Source organism: Danio rerio, chromosome 13, assembly GCF_052040795.2.
Source record: "Danio rerio strain M-AB ecotype USA chromosome 13, GRCz13ab, whole genome shotgun sequence".
NCBI classification, from domain to species: Eukaryota; Metazoa; Chordata; class Actinopteri; order Cypriniformes; family Danionidae; genus Danio; species Danio rerio.
In genome coordinates, this window is record NC_141033.1 from 32,541,928 (window position 1) to 32,561,247 (window position 19,320).

A 19,320-nucleotide genomic window follows, 5' to 3' on the forward strand; every position below is an offset into this window, starting at 1 on the left:
TTAACATGCCTAAAAACTTCCCAGCAAACAACTTTGTGTTTAATAGACATCTAAACGAAGACAGCTTGGCTAAAACAAGGTTAAGCTTGGACTGTCAGTGAAAATCTAATAGACATCTAAGAATAGCCCAAAACTAGACTAGCCATCAAATAGACAGATTAGCCAGACTTTGTAGTCATTAATTTCTGTTTATTTGAAAGCCTCTTTTTAGACATCTCTTAGATTTTCACAGCCCAAATTAGCCTTGTTTTAGCCAAGACAACTATGTTAAGACATCTATTAAATATCTTTTAGAAATAAAAATATGCTTGCTGGGTATCCATTTGTTAAAAGGGTCTTTATGGTGGAAATCTTTTTAAGAATTGTATATTGGAAAAACAAATGGTTATATATATATATATATATATATATATATATATATATATATATATATATATATACATATATATATACATACACTTTAAAAAAAAAATAGGTTCTTCTGACACACTTTATTGACAATGATGTTCCATAAAGTATCTTTAACATCCATGAAAGATTTCCATTGCTCAAACCGATCTTTATGATGGAAATTTAAAATATATATATACTTTTTGTGAAGTTTCACAAACTCATTTTCAGAGGAGCATGTAATATGACTGATCACTGCTGATCTCCAATCTGTAATAATTAGTAAGCCAATTGGATTAATCCAAACTCACTATAAATAACATGCCTAACATTACTCACTTATCTTTGTTTTTTTTAAGAATCCCTCATCCACCCCATCTCCACATTTTCCTCCTTTACCAGGGAGAGCTCTCAAAAACCACATGATCTTGTACCCCCACACGCTCATCAACCAGACAGGAGCCCTGGGCTCAATTATTTCCAAGCTCAGGGTTCTCTCCCGGGACAGCATACCAAGCCTCCTAATATTATCAAGCAATATCTACACTGTAAAAAATGTGCCAGTACACACACAAAAAAAAAACAACATAATACTTTTTTCCTTTCGCTTTTTCTTGTTCACTCAACTTTTGAAAACCTCAGCTGCACTGACCTAAAATTATTTGTCAGTAATACAAAAAAAAACATTTAGTTAGGTTAAAATAAGAGCATTAGTTTTCTAAAGAGGTGAACTACTCTGTGACAAAACATTTTGAGTTGTGCCAACTGAACATCTTTTGTCTGCAGAACTGAAATGCCTGAAGTTGAGTTAACAAAAATAAACAATCCTTATTTGCTCTTAGTTTGATCTCGAGTAAATCAACATTCTTTTCACCTTTAATTGATAGGACAGTAGAGAGTATAGACAGGAAAGCATGAGGAGAGGTAAGAGGGGAAGGATCTGCATAGGACCGCAAGGTGGGAATCAAAATCAGGTCACAGTGAACACCGGAGTGCCATGTGTCAATGCACTAACCACTACACCAGGGGTGGCCAACCCTGTTCCTGGAGAGTCACCTTCCTGCAGATTTCAGTTGCAATCCATATCAAACACACCTGCCTGTAATTATCACATGGTGTTCAGGTCCTATTTAATTGGTTCAGGTGTGTTTGATATGGGTAGCAACTGAAATCTGCAGGAAGGTGACTCTCCAGGAACAGGGTTGGCCACCCCTGCACTACACCATTGGCACTGACGTGTACTCAACTTTTGAAAACATCAGCTGCACTGACCTAAAATGTCTGAAGTTAAGAATTAAAAACTCTTGTGTAAATTGGTAATAAGAAATAATACATTATCAGAACAAACAAACATCGTTCAATTAAAAAAAAAAACAGAAAGGCAGGTTTGTCCTACCCTGTTTTGATCCTTGTCTTGTTTACCGTTATTGTTGTTTTACCTCCTGTTCTGTTTCTAATTCTGTGTCTGATAAATGTTTTGTTAACATTTGTTCCTGTTTTAGCTTTTTATTCAATTTATGCTTGTTTGTCCTGATAATGTGTTATTTCTTAGTACTAATTTCTAAGAGTTTTTTAAGAGTTAGTGGACACCTGGCACTTTGGTGTTCACTGTAAACCAAGTTAAATCCTTCCATGAGGTCCTATTCTAATCTCTCTCCTCACACTTTCCTGTCTATACTCTCTACTGTCCTGCCAATTAAAGGTGAAAAAACAAAAGTTGAGTACATGAGAACAAACTAAAGGAAATAGGGTAATGTCTTTTTTGTTCACTCAACTTCAGGCATTCCAGTTCTGCAGACAAAAAGATGTTCAGTTGGCACAACTTAAAAGGTTTTGTACAGAGTAGTTCTCCTCTCCAGAAAACTAATAATCTTGTTAACCCAACTAATTTTTTTTTTTTGTATTACTGACAAATAATTGTAGGTCAGTGCAGCTGAGGTTTTCAAAAGTTGAGTGAACAAGAAAATGTGAAGGAAAATAAGGATTTTTTTGTTGTTGTACTGGATTATTTTTTACAGTGTAATTGTGATCTTTTAAAACAAATATATAGAGGGGGAAATGGTTATTTTAAGTGTGCATCATTATAAAAAACCCTTTTTGGTTCTTTCTGACAACTTAATTTTTAAAAGTTATCATTTTATTGTCTTTCCTTTTGTGAAGCATGTTTATTTCTTGACTTAGATGCATTCAGCTAACCTAAATTAACAAAAACATTCAAAGAAGTTACCTATCACATCTCTTTAATTATGAAAGTTAATAAAAACACAGAGAGAAACTATCATAAAAAACAGCACTATAGTATCTGTGCAATAAATAAACAATATACAAAGTGCTTCCTCTTATTTACAGTTCATATACAGTATCAGGGTAAAACACTTTACAATGGGTTCATTGGTTAACGTTAGTTAATGCATTAACTAAGATTAACTAACAATGAGAAATACCTTTGCTTCATTAATCTTCACTAACGTTTGTTATTTTAGGTGCATTACTTCATTGTAATTTTTGTGTTAGTAACGTGTTAGTAAGAACATTAGGCATTTACTGTATTTTTCATTGTCACTTCATATTAACTAATGTAGTTAACTAATGTTAACAAACAAACACTCATTGTAAAGTCTTACCGTAAAACTATTACCAAACTCTAGTAACAATTGAGAAAACAGGCAAGAAATGGTTCTTCTGGCAGCTGGAGAAGTGGCCCGATGATTCTTCCAATAAATTATCCATCAAAGTAAGTCCTTGCTGGTAAATGAAATGGTTATTTATAGTCTATTGTGCTATATATTGGTTAGATGAGGTGTTCAGTGCTATCTTACAGGAGTAATGTTTAAATGCTTGAGTAAAACAATACAGATCAAATATGTGTTTAAAGTACGGGCTCTGAGATCTTGGTGTCCATTAAAGCTTTCAGATGGACCTTTGAGCTTGCTTCATTCTCAAGCTCAGTGTCTGAGACTAAAACACCATCTTAAGGGGTTAGTTCACCAGAACAAGAAAATTCTGTCATCATTTACTCGCTTTCATGCTGTTTAAAATACAAATGTGTTCATCTTCAAAAGTCTAAAGTCTGTTCAACTAAAACTCTGATGCTTTAAAACGGTTGCACAGTTAATTAAATTTAGTCACTTAAAGGACATTTATCCCAAAATATTTTGTACTCACTCTCTACTTTATTCAAACCTGTTGGGGTTTCTTTCTTCTGTTGAACATAAACAAAGATATTCTGAAGAATGTTAGAAACCTGTAGCCATATACTTCCATTTTTTTACTAAGGCAGTGAGTGGCTACTGGTTTCCAACATCTTCTTTTGTGTTTAACAGAATAAAGAAAGTCAAACAGGTTTGGAACCACTAGAGCATGAGTTAATAGTGAGTACATTTTCATTTTTTAGCTTAACTGTTTTCTTTAATGCACTTTAATTCAAGGTGAGTTAGATGACTTATTGGTCTTTTAGGTTTAGATTTACATACTAAGTTTAAATTAGGTTAAAAATCTACTTTTGTGTTATGACCATATACCTATAAACAAAACAAAAATTAACATCCCCATACATTTTGTTGGCTGATTAAGTACATGAAGAGTAAGAACAACTCTGTAAATGCACAGATTTTTTTCAACCCAGGCTCATTCTGAATATGTACCCCTATATATATTTCTGGAGAGCATCAAATATATCCCAGGAGGTAAATTTTTTGCAGTTTTTGTGAATCCACCAGAGGGCGCTGTGTACGCATTTTGAGATCTCAAATTTCTCTTGCGAGTGCCATTCGCTGTTCTCACGTAAATCTACCAGAGGCTGCCGTTGACTGACTGAATGATTGACTGATCGACTGACCCACCCTCCCCTTTCACTAAATCCAACCAATAGTGTTTTCAAGAGCACAGATTAACTTCCCTAAACCAAACCAATTGTTTTCAAAAGCAATCCGGAAAAAGCCCTCGCCTGATTTTTACCACGTTTTCAGATTTTACTACATTCTCACCCTGGTATTTACTTGTTTATTTTATATTTTGACTTCTGTTTTTGACTTACCCATGTCCTGGAACTGTTCTTTCCCAGACTCAAACCCCAACATCGTGGTCAACTCCCTTTTGTGTCTCAAGTCTGGCAATGTACATGGCGAGTTACTGGACAAACTGGTAACAGCGGCAATACAGAGGCAAGCGCACAGCTGGTAAGCGTGAAAAGGAATGGCATCATACCGCCCTGTAGCGTTCATTTTAAAGTCGAAATGCAGTCATATGTACTTCTGCCTACATAATTTGTGATCTCCAAAAATGTAAATAGGGGGACGTTTTAAGAATGAGCCTATGTTGGATTTTTCTCTGATCAAGGTATTTATCTAAACAAAAGCCTAAATTAAGTCTGTTCATCATAAAAAAAACTTATATTAAACTACTCGTTTTACAAGGATTAATTTTTGCAAATGTTTTGAAGCTTCAGAGTTTTGGGTGAAAATTCTTTCAAAGAAGGACTAGAATCTGTCAAATTTAATTCAAAACATGTTGCATTTCTCAAGGCTTTGGAAAGAAACAAGAAAGTAAGTAAATGAGGAGAAAACTTGAATTCTAAAAAATGCTGGGTTGTCAAAACCCAATGAATGGTCAAATAAAAACAAAATCAACATTGAATTAAATAGATCAATTAAATTTAAATGACAATATTTTAACCCAACTGTTGGTTTTGTCCATATTTGACCCAAATATTGTGTTACAGCAACCCAGAATTCTTTAGACCAAACAAGCTGAACTAAACCACCATAGCGAACAGTTTAGAATATCTCCTAGTGCTTCTTCTTTAACCGATAGCTTTTCCTCCGGCTGGCATTGTCATTCTTGACCCGTTTGCTTCTCTTCACACAGTAGTACTTTGTGACAGTTTTGCGGCACTGCTCGCACTTCACAGCACAACACCAGTGGAACTTGCAGTTACAGCTAGACACGGTTTCGGCCCTGCGCTCCTCCACAGCCAAACCGCAGTCTCCACACAGCCGCTTACAGCTGCGCTTCTCCCATTTACTCAGATTCTTGCCCTTCCTCAAACACTCGCGCCCTTCAGTACCTGGCAAGCCTAGAGTGCGGTTCTCCAAGCAGTAGTCTGGAGAATCCTCCAAATGCACCAGCTCTTTCCGTGAAATGGAGTTGAAGGTTTCAGCAATGGCTCCACGGCTGGCAGCGCTGTTCCCTGCACCGCGCAGCAGATCCACCTTCACCGCCCGGTGGTACTTCTCTTTTAGGTAGTTTCCCACTTCTCGAAACTCGGGCAACTGTAGCCAGCAGGTCTGAGTGGTGCAGCTGCCAGACACTCCATGGCACTTGCATGTCCTCTGCATGGTTCCTTTCACTGCCTAGTTGAAGAGAGGATCTCATGTTAAAGAACTCTTCATGCTCAGTTCTGGAGGCAGACATTCTCATTTCAAAACTTTCTAATTCAAACTTGGAATATACAATGTGCACAATAGCAGGCACCGTATGCATCCATTTGGTGAGTGATGAGGGTGCCGTTCAAGGTTCAAGTCTGGGGGTGAAATAATTCCTGACTGATGAAATAATGAAATGAATGATGAAATAAACAGCTGTCCTCTTATTCACTCTGTGTAAGATTGTTTTTCAAAATTGATGTTCACAAGAAATGTTGGTCAAGCACCAATTTAGCATATCAGAACGATTTGTGTGACACGGATGATTGGAGTTATGGATTTATAAAGGAAATATCAACATGATATGGTTTAGTCTGTCTGTAAAGATAAAACTTGATACACTAAAAAATGTTGAGTCCTACACAATTGATAAACAGTTTTAAGGTTTACCGTGGTTTTGAAAAGTCAAGGTTTTAACACTGTTACATTTTTCCTTTATACCGTTCCCTAATGTATCTGTAAGTTTTGTTTGTTTTTTATGTGTTTTTTTTAAGGACCTTTTACATCGCAAGCTACTGGTCAGTCCATGATTCAGGAAACATCTGAAAAACAAATCTCTAATAAACTAACATCCAGCATGCTGAGGAGCTGAACAGTGAAGTGGCTTCACTTTATATTCAAAGAAAAGAAAAATATCCAAAGATGCCTTCGCAATTTAAAAGGAAATCTGTGTTTTTTTTAAATTAATGAAATAATTAATTTAAATTGAATTAAGAGAGCAGATGTCATTTAATGTTTGCTGACATTTATGGTTTCAAAATATTTTAAATGTTAGAAAAATATATACCATGTTGAATGGGGAAAGAGTTGATGTTTTTTTTACCCAGACATTTAAAAAGAACATATTTTAGAGAAATAATTACAATACCATGATATTATGAAATCCTGATATTTTTACTTAGGTTATCATACCGTCAGAATCTTATTCAGGCCCATGCCTAGTATTGGGACAATATGAAGGAATTAAGTTAGCTTATTAGTTTTTACAAATTTAAATGGATTGAACTGTTGGGGAAAAGGAATATATAGTTTTATTATTTTTGTATCTTTTCATTAAACAATTGTATTTGTATTGCTTAAAGTGATATATATTAACCAAACTTATTCTCGGATGTGATATGCTTTGCATACTAATGAAGCACTTTTGCTAAGTAGATGAAGCTGAAAGAAATGCAAAAGCCTGATTGTCTAAAATAACCCAAGCTCTGCAGCAAAACTTCCTGTGAGCAGAGATGGGTTGAAAATGGACACAATACATTTGCAGTTGAGAAGTCTTGTGCTTTTGACGTTGTGCAGAGAATTAGTAGAAAAAGAGGATGTATGTATGGGTGCGGCCAATGGAAGACTAAGGAATGATGACAGAGACAAGTGACGAATTCCACTAAACTCCATCTGTTATTATCAGCTGCGTATAAAAGCTCGAATCAGGAAATGAAAGTTAATGCGCACCTCCTGAATGTAACTTTTGCATTGCATTGAGACTTTTGCATTGCATTTTGTCAATCTAATTATTTATTTGAATCCAATTAATTACAAATATTTTTGACATAAAAGAAAAACCCTCTTCTGACCTTTTTTATTGAACAAGCATGGAATTGATCAAATATTCCAACCGAACATAAAGTTGAGTTGACCCAAAAAACTTAAGAATTATTTGTTTATTTAAATGAGCAGTTTGAACAAACAGCACATGAAATTTTTTTGAGTGCAGTTTGTGAGTCAGTTGGATTTTATTTTTATTCTTTTGACATTTTTGTGAATTTATTTACTGAAATATTTCCTTTTTGCTCACATTTAAACATTTATTTCAATCTTTGTTATTGGGCAATGGACATAAACTGTAAAAACAGCAATTATTAAAAGGTTAGATGAGCAAAAATAGGGGTGAACGATGGCTCAGTGGTTAGCACTGTCACCTCAAAGCATGTAGGTCATTAGTTTGAGCCCCGGCTGGATGAGTTGGCATTTCTGTGTGGAGTTTGCATGTTCTCCCCATGTTCGCGTGGGTTTCCCCCAGAGTCCAAAAACATGCACTATATGTGAACTAAGTAATCTGAATTAGCCATAATGTATGTGTGTGAATGCAAAAGTGTATGGGTGTTTCCCAGTGCTGGGTTGCAGCTGAATAGGCATCCGCTGCGTAAAACATATACTGGAAAAGTTGGCGGTTCATTCTGCTGTGGTGACCCCTAATGAATAAAGAGACTGAGCCAAAGGAAAATGAATGAATGAATGAATGAATGAATGAATGAATGAACTACTGTTATTACTTGGGCTAAGTTAAGAAGACATTACTTTATTGTTAAGACATGTTAGTACTTTCCAAAACTATACTTTAAACAGTAAGAGTGTCATTTTCAAATCAACATCGAGTCAACAATATTGACTGGATTAAAAACAGAATATTTTAATATTTTTATTGTTTAAAAAGGCCACATTTCAAGTAAAATTTTAAAGAGAGAAACTAAGTGTAACCAGTTAAATAATTACTAGTCAATTGGATGTGTACCATGTTAAATGGTAGTGTCGTGTTTAAAGCACTTGTGTTGTATTTAAACCGTGACATTATTTTGATCATTCTTAGGCTTGCTTTGAGTTTTTACCTATTGGATTATCATGGGAACAGAGTTGTAAACCAGAATAGTTTAGTAGGTAGGCGCCCTATACATCCACTTAAACACACAGAAAAGAACTGCGAGTTAAGAGGAAGCGGTTCAAGGTTCAAGTCTGGGCTTTTCTCTTTTCTTGGTGGTCGTACAATAATTCCTGACTTCGGCTGAAACAAACAGCTGTCCTTTAAAAAGGAACGCCTCTTTTCTCATTCGCTTGGCGTAAGACGCAGAATCAGGGTCTCACATCGAGCTCGGATTGTTCGGCGCAGGAAAGGGGTGTATTTATTTTGCATAGCCATTGTCAACATGTTTTCTGTCATGGGCAGGCCCAGTGGCAAGTCCATTGAGGAGGAAGTGAAAAAGAATTCTTTCACATTTTTTCAGTTACAATGATGCTCCAGGTGCCAATGAATTGACAAAACCTGCAGACGGGGCACAGACAGGATAAACAAAGAGCACTTGAGCCACATGGCTGTGATCCCCGTGGCTCTCTCAAGTACAACAAAGACCAACATAAATGTAAGATCCTTATTGCAAGAATAAAACTAAACACTTATTTGGGAAGCAACAGAATACAGAACCTTTGCAATGTGCGGACCCCTAGGTCGTCTAATTAAGCTTGCACCACTGATCCCAAGAATCTCAAGTTAAGGCCTCGTCATAAAGGACATTCACAGGCTGTAAATAGGCCCTTCTGGTACAGCGCACACTCTATTGGGGGAACGAGTGGCACCTTGCTTATAGGGCTGTGAATGAAACTCTTGGGTGGTAAGCTATCATTAGAAGTGCTGAAAAATGATTCAAAAGCCACTCTACGAGCTGTTGGTGGCCGGGTATGTCTGAATTTTAGGTGCGGGAGACTTGGTGTACCTTGCGTCCTACTTCGTTGTTGTGCAGGTTCATGGCGGCTCGTGCATCCTGTCCGGTTTCCAGCGCATCCACAAACTGTTTGGAGATCACCTCTCCAAATCCCACGTTATCACTGCAGCCTCCCCATAGCCACCCTTGACCACCTGAGGATACAACATGATGATGACTTCATGAGGGTAAACTAAAAAAGTCTACTCTAATGGGCCATAACAATATTTAGTTGACTTTCTCATTATTAGACTTACAAATACATGCATAGTTCATCAAAATTGCAAATATTAAAGATATAGTTCACTCAAAAATGAATTCTCTGTTATAATTTACCCGCACCTCACTTGTTCAAAAACTATTTGAGTTATTTTGAAGAGTATTGCTTGTTCGTACCCATTAGTTTCTATAGTATTTTCTATTATTTGGAAGTAAATTGGTATCAATAATCAACATTTTTCAAAGTATCTTCTTTTGTGTTCAACACGCAAAGGAAAGAAAGGTTTAAAACCACAGGAGGGAGAATGAACGGTGAGGTAATTAAAATTTTTGGATGAACTATCCCTTTAAGCAAACATTTTAAGAACTATCTATAAGCCAACACTTTAAACAAAGTTTACACTTGGTATTAAGATGCATTTCCCCCCAAATCTGATCACAAAAGAAAGATGCTTAAAATAGAAGTAAAAACGAACTAAAATCTTTTGAGCTTGTCCACTTTTAAACAGAAATAGTTGAAAAAGCATTAGGTTAGATTGCAGTTTTAATGCAGATGCTCATGTTGGTTAAATATGTTAAAATAGCCACTAAAGACTACCTATTATCTATCCACTGAGCTAATTCTTAAAAAAATAGGGAACCTGGTATTGAAAAGACTTGCCTGGCAGTACTTTGCCGTCCATCTTAAGTTTAGTCTAAAAATAAAATACTATAAGCACATTGTTTTCTTATCGTTCTCTTATCATTAAGTGCTGATTCCAAGACTATACCAAAATAAAGGATCTTCCAATTAAATTAAATTAAATTAAATTAAATTAAATTAAATTAAATTAAATTAAATTAAATTAAATTAAATTAAATTAAATTAAATTATTTTCCAGAGATGGGTTGCGGCTGGAAGGGCATCCACTGTGTAAAAACGTGCTGCATAAGTTGGTGGTTCATTCTGCTGTGGCGAGCCCAGATTAATAAAGGGACTAAGCCAAAAATAAAATGAATGAATGAACGAATGAATAAATAAATTTAATTAAATTCATATTTATTTCTATAGCACTTTTACAATATAGATTGTGTCAAAGCAGCTTAACATAGAAGATTATAGTAAATTGAAACTGTGTCAGTCCAGTTTTTAGAGTTAAAGTTAAGTTTAGTTCAGTTCTGTCTGGTTTAAATTGAAAGTTCAAACACTGAAGAGCAAATTCCTCGATGCACAGCTCCACAAATCCCAATCACTGACTTACTATCCTTCATCTTAGTCGCTAAATTATCAGGGGGCACCACAGTGGAATGAATTGCTAATCAGCTCCCAATCAGCACATTTAAATGACTCATGTGGGAACATGTGACACTGAAGTCTGCAGTAATGATGTTGAAAACTCTGCTTTAGCATCACAGGAATTAATGACTTTTTTTTACTATATTCACATATTTAATAAAAATAGTTATTGATTCTTTTTTTAAAGTGTAATAATATTTCACAATATAGCTTTTTTGTTTTTTAACATATAAAATTGTTGTCATAATTTTAGGATCAATTTAGCATCTAATCCATTAGATTATATTGAACAAAGTTCAATATTCAGTTTACAGAGTTAAGTAAGCATTTTGGTGGCACAGTGGATGGCACTATCACCTCACAGCAAGAAGGTCGCTAATTTGAGACTCAGCAGGGTCAGTAGGCAATTCTGTGTGGAAATTGCATGTTCCCCCCGTGTTGATGTGGGTTTCCTCCGGGTGCTCTTGTTTACCCCACAAATGCAAAGACAGTTGCTATAGGTGAATTGGGTAGGCTAAATTGTCCGTAGGGTATGTGTGTGAAAGAGAGTGATTGGGTGTTTCCCAGTGGCTAGATAAGTTGGCGGTTCATTCCGCTGTGGCGAGCCCTGATTAATAAAGGGACTAAGCCGAAAAGCAAATGAATGGATAAATGAATGAATGAATAAATGAGTAAGCATTTTTTTCACATTTCTATAATTTTGACACATATAATTGATACTGAATCCAGATATTTTATTAAGGTTAATGGATTTCTGAATCAGCGTATGATTCCATACAACTGTGTTCACATCAGAAATGAACCATCGATAAATTCACAATAACCGTACCCCAACTATAGGTTCAGAAAATGGCATTAAAATTTTTCAAAGCAACCAACTTCCCGCATCATTTGAACCAAACACTTATATAATATGAAATCCTTATAGTGTCTCACCTCGCTGGCCGTTTCGGGTATCATCACATCCACAGTTATCAAAGTCACCAAGGCTACAGTTCCTGGTGAGGGTATACATGACTCCAGCAGAACTGATGGCATGGAAAAACGCTGTCTCTCTGTTTGCTGAAATAACATAAGTGAATTTAGCATGTATAATGCAAACTTGTAAAATACTAGTCTCCTGAGCAAATATTAACCACCATCAGATAATTCCTCAAATTTGTCCACCTCATTTTCACCAGATGGGAAGGACCTTTACGAATTTAATGTGTCTAATATTTTCCTGCTTAATACTGCAAAGTTCATTTTACCAGGAGGGCCCAATCCATTTCCTGGAGATTTATCTTTCTGCAGAGTTTAGATGCAACTTTGATCAAATGCACCTGTCCCTAATTACTACACTATGTTTAGATCCTACTTAGTTGGTTTAGTTATGTTTGAAGAGTTGAACTCTAAAGGAAGATAGATCTCCAGGAACCAGTTTGAGCACCCCTGCATTTTACCATATTTGAATGCCCCATACACTTGTAACCTCACTGGCTCAAACTGTTTTGGGGCAAACTATGGGGCAGTTGAATGCTTGATTCTGATTGGCTGATGAACATTCTAATCTGTGTAATTATTCTCAGATAAAGACACAGCTAAAGTAGTTCGAAGCAGGTCTTCTTGACCACATTACAGTTTCTTATCACTGCATTGAGTAATTATATTATAGTTATTGCAAATTACACAGCCTACAATAGACAAAATTCAAATCAAAACAAAACAAAATGCTTAGGATGAGATGCATGAGAAACAAGTCCCACACACAGATGTAAGTTGAGAACAACTGTATTGAATCTGAATAATGTCTTATACGTGTAGTAACCATAGTATAAGTGTAACAACCAATGCTGGTTCATTGAATTATTACAAAAAATATTGCACACCACACTCTGCTGCACATTGTGGCTGCACCATCTTGGGTGTGCGCTATTTTCTAAAAACTCAACTTGTCAATGCTATTATTCAAAAAGGTAATGATTCACACTCATAAAGTATTAATTAATCATTGTAAATGTTAGTTAATAAACAGCTGTTCATTGTTAAATCATGTTAGGTTAACACCATTAAATAATATTTGAATACACATCAACATTTTATTTTAAAAGTTATGTTAAAGTTGTAATTGATGTACTAAACATTTATTAAGTATTATTCATGATTGTTAAAGGCATAGATCACCTATACATATTAGTTCTGCCATTATTTACTCAACCTTAACTTTTTTCAAACCAGTTTGATTTTTTTTACTCTATTAAACACAAAAGAAGATATTTTGAAAAATGGTGGCAACCTGTAAACTTTGATATCCTTAGTAGGAAAACCAATACTATGAAAATACATTCTTTAAAATATCTTGTTTTGTGTCAATGCTATTATTCAAAAAGGTAATGATTCACACTCATAAAGTAATTTCTTCGTACCGTATTTATTTTCTTTTTACATTCTTCAGGTGATATAAAAAACACAAAAGTTTCGACACAATGCTTTCCTCAGTGTTTGCTAATAAATCATTGACCCATCATCAATTGCTTCTTACTATATATGAAACTTTGAATCCTTCTCTTTATCAATTGTTACCTATATCGGCTAATAAATTGAAGTTGCGCACATGATGAATAATGAAGTGGACAGCGTCTCAAATTAGCAACAGATCCAACTCAATCTCACAGCAATTTGTGTGTTTTTTTTTTTATTTAGTAGCTAATTTTTATCTCATTCGTACATTTTAGGTCAATATATTTTCCTCTAATTACTTTTGAGATTAAGGGTGAGATTTGCGGTCACGTCTCCTTTTAAAAATTGATATGAAACTATGAATTTGTAAGAACTTTTCTGACAATACATAAGAGAGTTCTGCTTCTTCATAAGATCAGGCTGGCAGATCTCAGAGTAGGGTTGGCTTTTGACTCTCTGTCTGCTCTCATGCATTGTCAGTCTGGGGTCGGCACTGGACAGCAACAGCTCCCCACTTTGGCACTTAAGGAATGCCTAATGAAAGGAGTCCGAGGCAAACCTTTGACCCGCACCCTTTGACTTGAGAGGGCGTCCATTTCACTCACTCACTCTGCTGCACAATATCCCCTTGGTGGCTTTTCTATATGCCTATTAACACACCAGGTTTAATTGACTCAAGAATGCAGTGTTTTTCGGGCACATCAACATCGTGAGACTCTTTAAGTGACTGATATGGATGGGCTTTGAGTCAGTAAACACACAGCATACGTATGTATCGCATGCTCTGTTTTAAAATAGGCGTATTTTTAGAGATCGGAGAGCACAATGTATATAAAACCTGCATGGGCAGAGGTCACAGTTCTCACCGCTTCTGAGTCCGCTGTGGGTGGAGAGCTGAAGGGCCCTCTCCGGGCAGTTCCAGCGGTCCCACGCAAACTGATACTTGCACTCTTCAATCCCACTCTGAGCTCCTGCGGCTACACTGCTGGAGTAGATCAAGTAGGCCTGAAACAATGCAAACCACACCAAAGGATTAGGGATGAAATGCACACTCACTATGAAGTGCTTACCAAAACACTTGGACACATTTATTATTATTTTACCAAGCACAGATTACATACAAATACATGTGTGTATTTATTGTAAACTCATAAAATCAACCGTTACTACATGTTAGAAATAGAATTTTAAAATGCAATTAAATTGTCCCATATATGTTTATGAAAATAATTTTAGACTAAACATTCAAGTTGTAAATATATCAAATATCAGTCTAAATGTTTCCTCTTATTGTTCCACAGTGGTGTCAATAATGAATTCATTAAATTGTATGTTTATAACCAAACACCAGCAAAAATAAATCTTGTATTTCTCTGTTTTAAAAGTGTTTCCAGTGGTCCCAAACTTCTGTAATTTATGATGAAACTTTTATTTCTGTTTTAATTATTTTGGAATTAATATATTATATATTAAATAGTATAATTATTGAGGTAAGTGCTTATCTTTTGCTTTAAAATGTACATTGTTTAGTCTATATTCCTTTATATATAAAAATATAAATCATCAAAATGGAACGATTCTTTGAATTGTGATTGTTTTAGTAGTTGTTAATATAATAATTAATAATTTACTGTTGTTCCACAGTGGTGTAAAAAGTACAATGTTAACCGCATGTTCATTTGATAAATTGTAGGTTTAAAAAGGGAACCGAAATAATGCTATTATTTTATTATTATGCTATTTTAAAAACTTTTAACATTATTTTAACATTAGCTAATGCAAGAACTAACATTATCTAACAATGATCAATACATTTATTACAGTATTAATTAATCATTGTAAATGTTAGTTAATAAACAGCTGTTCATTGTTAAATCATGTTAGGTTAACACCATTAAATAATATTTGAATACACATCAACATTTTATTTTAAAAGTTATGTTAAAGTTGTAATTGATGTACTAAACATTTATTAAGTATTATTCATGATTGTTAAAGGCATAGATCACCTATACATATTAGTTCTGCCATTATTTACTCAACCTTGACTTTTTTCAAACCAGTTTGATTTATTTTTATTCTATTGAACACAAAAGAAGATATTTTGAAAAATGGTGGCAACCTATAAACTTTGATATACTTAGTAGGAAAAGAAATACTATGGAAATACATTCTTTAAAATATCTTGTTTTGTGTTCAACACTTGTTTGGAACAATGGCAGAATTTCCATTTTTGGGTGAACTATCCCTTTAACCATAGGATCTTTATTTTAATGTGTTAAAATCATGTTTTATAATGATTTTTTAAATCAATATTATTTTCAATGACATGAATATTTAGATAAATGTCTTTCTTTTGATTCCACTGTCCCAAACTGAACAGAAAACCCCATAATAAGTAAACAAAAAGTGGTCTATGTGGCTGTGAAACTGTGGTTTATACAATCTAATATGTCTCAAGTGGTTCAGAAGAGACAGGAGCACAAGTGCTCTCACAGGCGGCTGGGTTGCTAATGATGACCACCCACCACAAGCCCCTTCCCTCGCCACTCACTAAAAGTCCTCACAACTTCACATTGTGAATGAGCTGAAGTGTGTGAAAGCTATACGCTCTGCTCCACCGAGAGCAGCGTGTAATACCTAATCCACATGAGACACATCAAATACTGCACCTGTGACCATATTTTTATTTGCCACTCGCATGCGTTGTGATCACAGAGTCACCGTCAAACATTTACTACCCCAATCCATAAATGATTTTGACTTTTTGAAGTCTGGCTCTCTTGATAAAGATCAGCAAAGCAGATCAAAAGATTTTGGCTTACCTTTGGGCCGGTCATCAGGAAATTATTCACTGACCTGGAAGACAGAGCGGCCTGATAAGTCAGCTGACCCACAACTTGTATACATTCCCCTTGTTTGGTTCACATTGGTTAAAAAAACCTTTTTGAATAAAAATTTTAAAGTCATTTAAGCTGATTACAAAGTGGTGAATGATACTGGTCTCAGAAGTAAAACTGTATTATACAAGCAAACACACAACAAAACTGAATTCAGGCAAAACTTAATTAAACTTTAATAATAAAAAAAAAACACTATATCGTCTTGAAAATTGCAAGCAAACCTTTTAAACATTTACAGTATTTTTACTGAATTCATATACAGTGCTCAGTATAATTGAGAACACTTCATTTTGAAGATGAATATTTTGTATCCATTTCTCAGTGAATATAGGCAATGCATTTTGGTGCATTTAAACAAAACAGATATATTTATTAAAATAATATTTTAGTCACCAAACATATTTAGAAATTTAAAGATAACACAATTAAAGCAAAATATTGCAAAAAAAATACTATCTAAAAATTGTATAATTTTTTTTCTCTCTTGATTTTTTCTATATTTAAATTCTTATTTTTCCATAACATTAAAATTTGGGTGTACTAGTTTTTGGACCATCATCGTAAGTTATTTTGTTAGATAAGCTCCAGATTTGACTTCAGTACTGACTAATCTAATGTATATGCACAAATATAATATTGTATAGCTTCCTGTTAAAAATATGAATTTAAAAGATAGATTTGTGAGGAGTGTACTTCTATATGCTGAGCACTGTAGGTAGGCCTATTTAGATTCAGATTGTAAAAGTACATTTCAACCTGTGATATATCCCTTTGGAAATTACGAGAAAAGGTCTCTCTCTGATAAAACATTTTTACATGTACTTGTTATTATAAGTAAAGTCCCCACATTAATAAAAACAATTTTACATATTTAAACCACTCAAATTAATGACAGGTATACTGTTCTTAAAAATGCAGTTTAAATGGAAATTAAAAAATTACATTTGAGATTTACACTGAAACTTTTTTTAATTCCCCATTTACAATTAGGTTAATGTGCTTCAAAGTATTTTTAAAATGAAAAGTGCAGTCTTAAATATCTTAGATTTATTTTTTAAACATATAAATATGTGAGTCTGGACCACAAATTGGTCTTATATTCCAGGGATATATTTAGCAATAGTGAAATATATATTTTATGGGTCAAAATAATAATATATTATATTGTTTAAATAATAAAATATAATGTTTTTTCTGACATGAATTTATCTATATTGTTTTGCAACCTCAGATTTTCAAAAAGATGCATCTCGGCCAATTTTTGTAATAACCTAGCACAAACCATACATCAATGGAAAGCTTATTTATTCATATTTCATAAGATGTATAAATCTCAATTTCAAAAAAGTGACACTTGCGGCTGGTTTTGTGGTCTATAGTCACATAGGCTATCAAAACAACCATAGCTTGCCAACCAAAAAAACGAAGCTCAAAGTCTCATTTAACAAAACGACATCCGATCAATTTAATCCACTGACTACTCGGAATATAAAATAAATGCGTGCGTTCGATCTAAAATCAGCTTCAAAACCGCCTGCTTGAACAAAACGCAACGCGTTACTCACCAACTGCAGCAAGTCTTCATGTGAGCCATCAAGATGAAAGCGTAATAATAAACCTCCAAATGCATGAACATCCTGAGAGAGGGAGACTTTTCTTCACCTTGGAAAGCAGAGGCGTCTGCGAGAGCTCTATATAACCTACATCCAGGATTCAGAGGCTGGGGGTCTCATGTGTGAGCCAAGGGGGTTCTGAAATGGAGCTCCTCTCATCCCAACAAGAGATTATCTGCTTAATTAAAGATTTTCCCTTTTCTTACTCGTTCAGCCAATCAGAACTATTGTACCAGAGAGAGATTGAAATGATCAAAAGGGCACCCTGGGCTCCTCCAGGACAAATAGCTGGGAAGAGCTCCCTGCGCGCTAACAGTTGGAGTGAATTAATATGAAATCGGGATGGCATCTCTAAGGTTGTGCCTTAAAACTCAATTTCAAGAGCAGCATGAAAGGCTCTGATACAGTAGCTGATAACGCTCATAGGGATTAGGGACATTATCTGCTGGATCAAACGATAAATGTTATTTGTAGGGTTCTTATTAATGTATCGGCTTTAAATTCGACTCGTGGGTAAATTGAGTAAAAACGAGAATGCAAAAAATAAAGGTAATAAATGCAAATTAATTTTAGAACACCCGAACGAGTGGTTTGATGATTTGTTGCACCTCAAAACTTCACCGAAAGAATCCAAAGAGATTCAAATAAACAGCGGGAATTAACATAGATAAGGGGGATAATCGATTGGATTGTGTGTTTGTGGTTTTCAGGAGGACTTCATAAACTCTATTTAGAGTGTTATTTTACCTTTTCTTCCAGTTTATCCGCTGCTGACCCTTCGTGACCTCTGGGTTCTGCTTCTTTGACGTCCGAGTATCTTCTCGTGTGCAAATTAGGATTAGGCGAGTTATTTGGCAGATTCCTGAGGGATGTTTTTGGATTACGTTTTGAAAGGCTTCCATGAGAGTGAAGTAAAATGAGTTTGCCACTATAAAGAGAAAATTGATTTCTAAATCCTCTGGTCTTTTTGAATGTGATTATACTGTTTTATGAATTGAGTAGGCAAGAAAAATTCCCCCTAAACGTAAACACAACACGATAATCTTGATTTTAAAATGGCGCTGGATGTTTTATTTATACATTTATTTGGCCTATAGTTTTAGCCTAGCATGTGTTTCAAAAGGGTTGTTTTCACAACACTCGACTTAGCCTATGTAAAACTAACAAAACCTATGTTGCAGTTAATTCTATTTACGTTTTATAGATTTAATTATTTATTATTATTATTATTTTTTTTTTTGCAACTTCATAGAAAATTACAAATAAGAAAGTAGGCTAAAACATTTTAAGTTTTCAAAAGGTTTATGCATTGCTAAACAGAAAAACACAAACTAATTACATATTTGTTGTTTTATTAGTCAGTTTTAAAAACAATTGCCTAACATAACATTTACCATATTATAGTAAAAGTTTAAGCTTTAAATCCTTGGTTTGACAAAATGGTTCCATTTCAGTAACTAGCCTATAGCTTGGGCCAGACAGAATCTGCGGACATTTTTAGCCATTTCTGCACAGAATTTTGTAAAAAAAAAAAAAAAAAAAAAAAAAAAGTGGATTTCAGTGGAATGATTAGTATCGTAACTAAAA

General features: G+C 34.6%; 1 protein-coding gene across 1 annotated transcript; it reads right to left on the minus strand.

The window, feature by feature from the left end:
• Positions 1–5,024: 5,024 nt before the first annotated feature.
• Positions 5,025–17,790, minus strand: wnt8b (wingless-type MMTV integration site family, member 8b). Its single transcript, NM_130959.3, has 6 exons — positions 17,686–17,790; positions 16,043–16,076; positions 14,084–14,222; positions 11,715–11,840; positions 9,296–9,438; positions 5,025–5,741 (listed from the first exon to the last, which is right to left on the minus strand). The coding sequence occupies exons 1-6, from the start codon at positions 17,754–17,756 to the stop codon at positions 5,178–5,180; spliced, it is 1,077 nt and encodes a 358-aa protein (NP_571034.2). The 5' UTR covers positions 17,757–17,790; the 3' UTR covers positions 5,025–5,177.
• Between the last annotated feature and the right edge of the window lie 1,530 nt (positions 17,791–19,320).